The sequence below is a fragment of the Pipistrellus hanaki genome (genome assembly GCF_964339955.1).
Source record: "Pipistrellus hanaki genome assembly, chromosome: 8".
NCBI classification, from domain to species: domain Eukaryota; kingdom Metazoa; phylum Chordata; class Mammalia; order Chiroptera; family Vespertilionidae; genus Pipistrellus; species Pipistrellus hanaki.
The window spans coordinates 67406023-67416738 of NC_140510.1; the positions used below are offsets into that span (position 1 = coordinate 67406023).

Genomic DNA, 10716 nt, shown 5'->3' on the forward strand with positions numbered 1-10716 from the left:
GCGGGAGGACGGGTACCTGGGCCCCGGAGAGGGTGCCACACCTGGCCTTCTGTAGGGGTCAGGACGAAAGCACCTACACCAGCGGGGAGCAAAGCCGGGCTCGGCCCGAGGCCCCCAGAGCCTCCATTTCCCAATGCTGGAGGTAGGAGGCCTCAGACCTCCGGCGCGCTGGGTCGCCGAGTGCAGCCCAGGACGGAGAGAGGGAGGGGTAACGGGATCGGGGAGGGGCCAGGTGGGGTATTGCTAGCGACGTGGACTTCTGGAACTCTAACCAGTACAACCCTGGGGACTCTACCTATATCCCACCTCCCTAATCTCACTGGTTAAGAGCTCAGGCTCTTGAACCAGACTAGGGTCTAAATATGGTCCTAATAGCCTACTAGCGGTGTGACCTCGGACAAGTTATTTAACATCGCTTTCCCTATCTACAAAATAAGTATGCCCCTACCTAAGGTTAAGTACCTGAACCATGAGGCCAGATACCTACTTCCAATTCCAGTTCTACTAAACTAGTTGTGTGACCTTGGACAAACTACTTAATATTTCTGTTCCTCAATTTCCTCATCTGCAAAATGCAAATAATAATTATCTACCTCGTGTAGTTGTTTGGAGATTAAGTGATATGTGAAGTGCCTAGCACAATATCTGACTAAGCATAGCCCTCAGTAAGTGTTAAACAGAAGTATTATTATTATTATTATTATTATTATTATTCTCACATCTCAGGCTTGGGGACTGTGAAGGCAGGAGTAGTGGAAATCCCCAAATTCCCAAGCCTTGGCACCAAGCAACTGACCTTGGCATCTTTTGCACAGACAGGAAGAGGTAGATTAGAAAGGGGCGCCCACCCAAAGGAGATGGAATAGATCTTGATGGTGTCTTTTGCTGAAATAGGGCTCTCCAGGGAAAATATCTGTTTTGTAACCTGCCTCCCCAACCTTGCCCTCCCCTTACACATCACTAGGAAGATCTCCCTACAGTTTCCCTTGTTTCTAAACCTGTTTTACTCACCCCCTCGGGGTTCTGACGTTTGTTTAGATTTAACCTGCTACATGTGGGCCCTGTGCCTGATACTGAAGATCCAAGATGAACAAGGTCCCAACCCTTAAGAGCTCATCTAAGTCTAGTAGAGCACGGGTTCTCAATCTTGAATGTGCCTACGATCCCCTGGGAATCTTGTTAAAATACAAATTCCGATTCTGAGGTCTGAGGCAGGGCCTGGGTCTCTGCATTCCTAACACACTCCCAAGTGACTCTCACAAAGCTGGTTCAAAATGTAGAGGACTTTAACTCTTCCTAAAATTAATTTGCTCTATGCATTTCTATGGCACAGCAAATCAATAAATGAAGGATGGAATAAGGTTAATGATTTTATTATTTTTTGTCTAAATAAAGTAAACCACCTTTTATGGGGGGAAAATGTAGAGGACTTTACAAACTAGTAGAGGAGCCGAGGACGAAAGTCTGCCTGTCAACTTGAGGTGGTCTCCGCCCCGCTTTGCTCACTGAAGTTCCCTCCCAGGAATCCGCCACGTGACAGTTGGACCGCAGGCTAAGCGCCATGGCTCCCAAGAAGCCGCTCTGCCTTCTCTCCCTGCTGCTGCTGCTCCTGACGCTGCTGCTACCCCAGGTGAGACATGAGGATTGAACTAACCTGCTGTGAGACCGGATTAGATCTGGCGTAGGGAGACAAAGTGAAAATAACAAAACTCTCGGCAGACCTAGTTCCATCTCTCCTGCTCTTGGCAGACGCCCACTACCCCTCCTCCAGACCCCTGCTGAGCCCCGCCTCTCCCTCTGCAGGCAGACACTCGGTCCTTCGTAATAGATCGGGAACACGATACATTCCTTCTGGACGGGACTCCGTTCCGCTATGTGTCTGGCAGTCTGCACTACTTTCGGGTACCTCGCGTGCTTTGGGCTGACCGGCTTTTCAAGATGCAAATGAGTGGCCTCAACGCAGTACAGCTGTAAGAAGGGCTCAGGAGAGCCATGGAGGGGTGGGATTTACTTTTCCTACCACCCCCCTTATTAAAGGGGGTCGGGACAGGAAGACTGCTTGGGTGTGATGAGGAGTTAGAGCTCCAGGACTTCCAGGCCAAGGACGGGGAGGAGGGGTGGGAGCGTGGGCCAGGATCTGCTTCCAACAGCTTCCTAGGAGATTCCTTGCAAAGCCTGGAGCCCTTATGCCTCCCAAACATCTCCCATGCAAGCTTTGGGCCTGTTAACCTCTTCCTTTCTCAGTTATGTACCCTGGAACTACCATGAGCCAGAGCCTGGGGTCTATAACTTTAATGGCAGCCGGGATCTCATTGCATTTCTGAAAGAGGCATCTGTAGCGAACCTGTTGGTCATACTGAGACCAGGACCTTACATCTGTGCAGAGTGGGAGATGGTGAGTTAGTTAAAGGGATAGAACCAAAGCTACCCACGTGGGGTTCCTAGGCTATTCCCTTCTGCCCATACTCTAGGGCCACTTCCAACACTATACTTAATTTCTTCTCAGACAACAGAACCCATATGCTGCCTTTGTTGTCTTTATGTTTGTCTCAGGGGGGTCTCCCAGCCTGGTTGCTTCGTAAACCTAATATTCATCTGAGAACTTCAGATCCAGGTGAGTTGAAAGAAAAAAATTTAACAAGGGGGAAAAAGCAAACAACAATGACAAAATGGGTCATTTGGGTGCCCAAAACAGAAGAGACCATCCCCAAGTTGGAGAGCATTCATTCAAATATAAATTGAGTGTTTCCTTTGTGCCCAGCAGGATGCTAGAAACTGGGAAACCAGACAGACTTAGTCACTGCGCAACCGAGCTTACTATGTAGTGGAAGAAATAGATTTTTTAAGAAACTAAAAATTTGTAATATTATTGCAAATTGTAAAAATACCACACAAGGAAATAGACATAGACAAGGAGGTGAGATAGTGAATTATAGAGAAGACCTCTTTTAGGTAGGAAGGTCAGGAAATGCTTTTCTGAGATGACAGTCAGTTGACTAGGGAAGGAAACATTCTGGTCATATGAAGAGTGAAGTGAGAATAACCAGGTAAAGGGGACAGTGTACTGTAAGGCCCAGAGACAGGAAAGAACCTGGCATTATTGAGGCCAGCATGGCTGGAGTGTAGTAGATAAGGGAGAGAGTGGAATGTCTTGAAATTGGAGATAGGGACTGCCGATGCAGGACTTTGTAGGCCACTCTAAGGGGTTTGCATTTTATTCTAGCATAGTGGAAAGTCATTGACTTTAATCAGAGATGTGACATGATCAGATTTGTTTTCAGACTACTTTAGCCTGTATATAGAGAATGGGTTGAGGGGAGTAAGAGAATGGGTTGAATGGTGAAGAAACCAATTGGGAGACTAAGCCTGTAGTTGAGGAGTTGATAGCTCCTGCACTAAGGTGATAGTAGTGGAAATAGAAAGAAGAGAGCAGAATTGAGGTATAGGTTGTGTACAGATTTGATTGAAAGGGTAGGAGTGGCAGCAGTGTGAGTACCCAGCCAAGATGGCGGTGCCAGCCCCACTGATGTGGCTCAGTGGCTGAGTGTCCACCTATGAACCAGCAGGTCATGGTTTGATTCCTGGTCAGAGCACATGCCCGGGTTGTTGGCTCTACAGTTGGAGTGTGCATGAGGCAGTTAATCAATGATTCTCATCACTGATGTTTCTATCTCTCTCTCCCTTTCTCTTCCTCTCTGAAATCAATAATTTTTTTTTTAATGATGAAGTATTGATGAAGAATGTTGCCAACATGCAGTGCATTTTTTTAAAATAAATTTATTGGGTGGGGGGGTACTTTTATTTTTTATTTTTAATCTTTATTGTTGAAAGGATTGATTATAGATGTTCCCTTTTTTAAAATATATTTTATTGATTTTTTTACAGAGAAGAAGAGAGAGGGATAGAGAGTTAGAAACATCGATGAGAGAGAATCATCAATCAGCTGCCTCTTGCACACCCCCTATTGGAGATGTGCCCACAACCAAGGTACATGCCCTTGACCAGAATCGAACCCGGGACTCTTCAGTCCGCAGGGTGACACTCTATCCACTGAGCCAAACCGCTTTCGGCTGCAGTGTAATTTTTAAAAATGGTTATGATGATGAATCTTATATGTAGTCTCTCACTTCCTTTTATTTATATAAAGATTTAAAATTGAGTTTTAGAGAGAGAAGGGAAGAGAGAAAAAAATAAATGTGAGAGGGAAACATCGATCAGCTGCCTCCTGCATCTACCAGGGATCAGGTCTGCAACTCGGGCATGTGCCCTGGCTGGAAATCCAAACAGCAACTTTTCTGTGCACAGGATGACACTCAACCAACTGAGCCACACTGACCAGGGCTGCAATCTCCTGTTTTCTCAAGTATATCAGTAACCTCTTTAATGTTAACTCCATGGTGCTTTCTCAGACCACAATCAGCAACATTTAGCACAGTTGGTCACTCTCCTTTGAAGTACATTTTTCTCTCAACTTCCATGATATTACACTTACCTGATCTTTGCCCCTCTCCCCACAATCTTTCTGACCATTTCTCAATCTCTTACTGGCTCTTCTCCGTTTCCTTTTCTGCTAAATGCTTGAGTGTTTCAGATCTCAATCCTTAGATGCTTCTCTTTTCTGTGTTCATGCTCTAGTCCAAGCATGTCAAACTCAAAGGCTAACACAGGCCAAATAAACAAGATTTAAGTTTATGTGGACCACAATAAAACAAAAGCTTCAATTTTCATAGAAATGTAGGTTTATTTCGATAGACACATGCTGAATACAAAGGGCTGAAATAAATGAGTAATTGTTAACATAAAATAATAGAACATTTTAATAAAAATATTTTTTCTTGAACATTAACTTACCAGACACTGAATACTAGTAACTGCACAAATTAATAAGCGTAGTGCAAATAAGCCTATTTTTCTTGTTCTCCAAAAGCAAAATATTTCCTGTTGCACACACCAAACAAGTCAGTACAAGACTAATGATGTGGCAATTGGCTGCTAAAATATTCGCTGCTAGTATTAGTGGACAGAAATGGTGCGCCTACGCATAAGGTGCATAAGGGAAATGAATGCAACATAATTATAGTAATCAGTCATTAGTGAACATTGTAATTCGTTATTAATAATCATGTATAACAGAATATTGTAAAAATTAAGTTACAAAATTTTAATTAAAACGTTTCTTACATACCATTATATTGGCTGGGCTGCAAAAATATTTGTTGGGCCCGTGGGCTGAGAGTTTAACTTGCTTGCCTAGACAATCTCATCCATTTGCATGGTATTATACTCCATTTGTTATCTCCAAGATCTTCCTTTGGCCTACAAACACATTATTCAACTGCCTTCTTGACTTCTGCATTTGGAGATTCAATAGTCATAATGATACAACTAAGCACTTGATATTGCCCCCCCAAACTAGCTATTCCAACAATCTTCCCGTTTCAGTTAATGGCTACTCTTATTTTCCAACTTATCAAACTAAACACTATAGTGTAATTATTCATGTATTCTTTCTCTTGCACCCCATGTTTGGTCCATCAGAGAATTCTGTCAGCTTGACACTCAAAATAATATTGAATTCAACTACTCATCACCTCCATTGCCACCACTCTGGTCCAAACCACCTCTCTTTCGCTGGATTATTTTAAGCTTCCTAACTGGTTTCCTGTCGTTGCCCTTCTGCCATGTGACCTATTCTCAGTACAATTGCCAGTGTGATCCTGTTAAAATATGTTTATCATATCAGATCATCTAACGTCTTTGCTTAAACCTCTCCAACAGGTTCTCATCTCACTCAGAATATGAACCATAGATTCCTTAAAATGGCCTACTAGTTCCTTCCTCATTGTCTCAGGCACTAGTTCCTGACCTCTATTCTTATTGTTCACACTAGCCTCGTTGCTGTTCTTTAAACCCACCAGGTCTTCTTGCAGAATCCCCTTCACAGTGAGGTCTTCCATGAGCCAGCCTCTAAAATTTAAGTTCCCCCACCTCACCATTTTTTAAAATATATTTTATTGGTTTTTTTTGTGCGTGTTTTTTTAACGGAGAGGAAGGGAGAGAGATAGTCAGAAACATCGATGAGAGAGAAATATCAATCAGCTGCCTCCTGCACACCTCCCACTGGAGCTGTGCCTGCAACCAAGTTACATGCCCTTGACCAGAATCGAACCTGGGACCCTTCAGTCCGCAAGCCTATGCTCCATCCACAGCCAAACTGGCTAGGGCCCACTTCACCATTTTATATCTTCCTATTCTGCTTTATTTTTCTCTCCTTGGCATTAACCCACTATATTTTTTACCTCTTTATCAACTGCTTCCCTCACTGGAAAGGAAATTCCCAGGGGTTTTTGTTTATTTCTTTCTATTCTATATCCCTAACACTTAGAATATTTTATTCCTTTTTTTAGAATTAAGTCTTTTTTTTTTTTAGAGGAAGGGAGAGAGATAGAGAGCGTCCACAGACCGAAGCTCTACCACTGAGCCAAACTGGTTTCAGCAAGAATTAAATCTTTTAAGGATACAAAAATATCCACCAAAATATCTTTCATCAAATCCACCTTCAGGAGTTTGCTATCTGCTAGGCATTGTCCTCAAATTATAGGGACCAAGCAAATGAACCTGACAAAATTCCTGCTCACTAGTGGGGAAGACCAACATGAAACAATTATAGAAATAAATGCTTAATTATAATTGGATATGTGTTTGAAAGAGAAGGTGATGTGAGAGTGTGTAACAGGAGGATCTACCCTAATCTGGGATATCAAAGGCTTTCTTAAGGAAGTGAAATACAAGTTAAGACCTGAAGACTGAGTTGGAGTTGGCTAGGTAAAGGAGGTGGGGAGAAAGTGTCAGGCAAAGGTAATAACATACATGAAGACCATGAGTATGAATCAACAAAAATCACAAATAGGAGTTGAGAATTTTAAGCCATGAAACCTAATATAATGCTCTTTCAGTTGATGACTTAAATCACTTCAAGTGTAGGCCAGGCATTCTATAGTTTGTGAATTCCCATGTTAGTTCATAGCAATCTTGTGTACATTGATTACACAATATAGCTCCATGAGATGTGTTTAACCTTTTTCTTACATTTAAAAAATAAATTTACAAGAAACATTGCTTTAAGGTTTCCTGTGCTCAAATTTCTTGCCATGCAAATAGGGTTGAGAGCTTCTTTTCACTAGTTACTGCTTCCCACATTTTGTTATGGACAAGTGGGATGCAAATGGCTATTCCTGCAATCTCTCCTACAGTTCAGGCAGCACTGAAGTTCCTAGCATTGGTGCTAGGAGTGGGGATGGTGGAGGTGGTGGTGCCCTAATGAGCAGAGCACTGCTCCTTCCTTTAGACTTCCTTGCTGCAGTGGACTCCTGGTTCAAGGTCTTGCTGCCCAAGATACATCCATGGCTCTACCACAATGGGGGCAACATCATTAGCATTCAGGTACAAGTGGAAAGTTGACTGTCAAGGGGAAGGAGGTTTCAGGGGTTCTTAACCTTCTCCACCTCATGGCTGAGCTCTACTTTTCCTTTCTCCTGGCAGGTGGAAAATGAATATGGTAGCTATCAAGCCTGCGACTTTGACTACATGAAGCACCTGGCTGGGCTCTTCCGTGCACTACTAGGAGAGGAGATTTTGCTCTTCACCACAGATGGGCCACAGGGACTCAAATGTGGCTCCCTCAAGGGACTTTATGCCACTGTAGACTTTGGCCCAGGTCTCCTGAGCAAGGGTTAGGGTGGAGTCTGGGGAAGGAGCATTTGTTCTGTGATGTTTATCTTTCACCCATGCCTCCTTTCCGCAGCTGACAACATGACCAAAATCTTTGCCCTGCAAAGGAAGTATGAACCTCACGGGCCACTGGTGAGAAGCCAGAAGGGAGGGCAATCAAGGCAAGAATCACGGGTGGGAATGGGTTGAGCTTGGTTCCCCATCTTGCTCATGGTGGCTCCTTTCGCTTCACACTAGGTGAACTCTGAGTACTACACAGGCTGGCTGGATTACTGGGGCCAGAATCACTCCACACGGTCCATTAAAGATGTAACCAGAGGACTAGAGAAAATGCTGGATATGGGAGCCAGTGTGAACATGTAACTGGACATTGGGGCCAACATGAATGTAATTGGGTGTTGGGAATGAAAGTTAAGATTACATGGGTCAGCTCATGTTTTCCCCCCCACTTTGCCTCATTTCAGGTACATGTTTCATGGAGGTACCAACTTTGGATACTGGAATGGTGAGTCCAGATGGTCCCTGGGGTGGAAGCAGGGAGGTAGCAAGGAATTAGAATTTAAGGGCTGAGTGGATTAGGATATCTATAAGATGGATATGACCATCACTGCCCCTCATCTGATGGCAAAATTCTCTGCATGTGCATAGATGTATTGAATTAATTAAATTGGTTTGACCCCAGGTGCTGATGAGAAGGGACACTTCCTTCCAATTACTACCAGCTATGACTACGATGCACCGATATCTGAAGCAGGGGATGTCACATTCAAGCTTTTTGCTCTTCGAGATGTCATCAGCCAGGTGCCCTACCACTTCATTAAGTGCCAAAGGCTTTTATTAATTTTGGGGAAGGGAGTGCCTAAATTGTTTGTAAAGAGTTCCCAGAAATCACTGGTAGTTGTTTAGGCCACTGAGCCCTGTGAGCATCCCATAAAAACATCTTCCACTTGCCCAAATGGGAAGATACTTGGGAAGATACACACAAGTATGTGTAAACTTATAGGATATTCATGACCCTAAAGCCATTCCCTGGATGCCAGGTTAAGAACCCTGTGCTAGGGTCTTGAAATAGGGATTGTGTGGTTTTTCTATGGCTCCTGAGAGAATTTGGGCTCAGTTCCAGGAAATTCCCTTGGGACCTTTACCTCCCTCCAGCCCCAAGATGATGCTCGGACCTTTGACCCTACACCCGGTAAGCTCCTCCCTATCTCTTCTGATTCTACCATATTATTCTCTAAATAGCCATCTATTCTGAAACTTCCCTTTTATTCTGATACTGCTCCCTTATTCTAATAGGATGGATATTTGCTAGATTTCCTGCACTTACTGTGCCCCCAAGGGCCCATCCATTCAATCTTGCCAATGACCTTTGAAGCTGTCAAGCAGGTAAGGCATAATCCCACAGCCAGTAGGTAAGGCAACCTTCTTTACTAGCTATAGCCAAAGGTTTCCTAAGTTTCACATCTTTCCCATTTTTTTATATCAGTTTATTGTAAGTACTCATTTTTCCACACCCAGGACCGTGGTTTTATGTTGTACCGGACCTATCTAACTCAAACTGTTTTTGAGCCAACACAATTCTGGGTGCCAAACAACGGAATACATGACCGTGCCTACGTGATGGTGGATGGGGTATGAACCTAATTTCAGGCTACCTTGTGAGCCCCCTTTCCTCTCCTCTCAAGCACCCTTTAACCTTAAGTTCCCCTATCTATCTTTTCCCACTGCCTGCCCACATTTGCAGGGGGTCCAGGGATAAGCTTGGATGAGAAAGAGTTTGACGAAGGGTAAGGTCCAGAATGGAGAGTAATTGACAGATGGGCTACATTCTCTTTCCCCTCCAAATAAGTATCCTAATGTGGCTTCTTATTTGGTGGCCAGGAGCTAGATGCTGAACCCTTCCCATCATAGATCTTCTTATCACAGGTGTTTCAGGGTGTTTTGGAACGAAACACGAAACGCAAAGTATTTTTGACGGGGAAAATGGGGGCCAAACTGGATGTCTTGCTGGAGAACATGGGGAGACTCAGTTTCGGGTCTAACTACAGTGACTTCAAGGTGAGCTGGCTTTGCCCGTCCCCTCACTCCATGACTTTATTGACCAAACTCCCATAGCTCCAGTGGCATCTGAACAGAGGAAGAAAAAAGGCAAGATAGGGGCCTAATGGAAGATAAGCAAGACCCCTGTCCTTACCAAAGTAGTGACTTGTAGGGATCTGGACATGGCTACTAATTGGATCTCAGGGCTTGATTAGGGACAATTTCACCCTAGAGATTATTGAATGTGATGATGAATTTTCATTTGTCTTCTTCACAGGGCCTATTGCAGGCACCACTTCTGGGGCAAACAATCCTTACCCAATGGCTGATATTCCCTCTGAAAGTTGATCAACTTGTAAAGAGGTGGTTTCCCCTCCAATTGCTGAAAAACTCACGTCCTCAAACTCCCTCTGGCCCCATCTTCTACTCCACAACGTTTCCAATTTTAGACTCAGTCAAAGACACATTTCTCTTTCTACCTGAATGGACCAAGGTATTGCTTATAGTAGTAATTGGGATGAGGATGGGAGGTGGTAAGACAGAAAAATCATGAAAGAAGGGGAAACAGAAATTATTCCTCTGATTAGAAACCCAAAAGAGGATAATTCTACTCCCCTGAGAACTGACCATTTATTTTCCTCTCCTCCCACCATGACAGGGTCAAGTCTGGATCAATGGGTTTAACTTGGGCCGATACTGGACAAAGAGAGGGCCACAACAGACCCTCTATGTGCCAGGACCTTTGCTGTTTCCTGGGGGAGTTCTCAACAAAATCACATTGCTTGAACTAGAAAATGTGCCTCCCCGACCCCAAATCCAATTTCTGGATAGTCCTATCCTCAATAGCACCTTGCATAAGACATATATCTATTCCCTCTCAGCTGATACACAAAGTAACTCTGAACCAATGAAGTTAAGTGGGCACTGAAAGGAAGGTAACCCTTG

The 10716-nt window shown here is 43.9% G+C and overlaps 1 protein-coding gene across 1 annotated transcript; it reads left to right on the forward strand.

Annotated features, from left to right (window-relative positions):
* On the forward strand, positions 1–10715 carry GLB1L (galactosidase beta 1 like). The gene is made up of 17 exons (XM_084893098.1): positions 1–142; positions 1523–1630; positions 1804–1970; positions 2245–2395; positions 2554–2614; positions 7349–7443; positions 7543–7717; positions 7805–7863; positions 7969–8090; positions 8196–8236; positions 8414–8532; positions 8849–8923; positions 9028–9117; positions 9250–9363; positions 9658–9789; positions 10049–10264; positions 10430–10715. The coding sequence occupies exons 2-17, from the start codon at positions 1562–1564 to the stop codon at positions 10697–10699; spliced, it is 1956 nt and encodes a 651-aa protein (XP_084749224.1). The 5' UTR covers positions 1–142; positions 1523–1561; the 3' UTR covers positions 10700–10715.
* The last annotated feature ends 1 nt before the right edge of the window (position 10716 follows it).

Bases quoted from the DNA above. Each gene is read 5' to 3' on its own strand.
- GLB1L (XM_084893098.1), top strand. From the start codon at position 1,562: ATGGCTCCCAAGAAGCCGCTCTGCCTTCTCTCCCTGCTGCTGCTGCTC. The intron at 1,631-1,803 runs GTGAGACATGAG...CTCCCTCTGCAG, and splicing joins TGACGCTGCTGCTACCCCAG to GCAGACACTCGGTCCTTCGT. The intron at 7,864-7,968 runs GTGAGAAGCCAG...GCTTCACACTAG, and splicing joins ATGAACCTCACGGGCCACTG to GTGAACTCTGAGTACTACAC.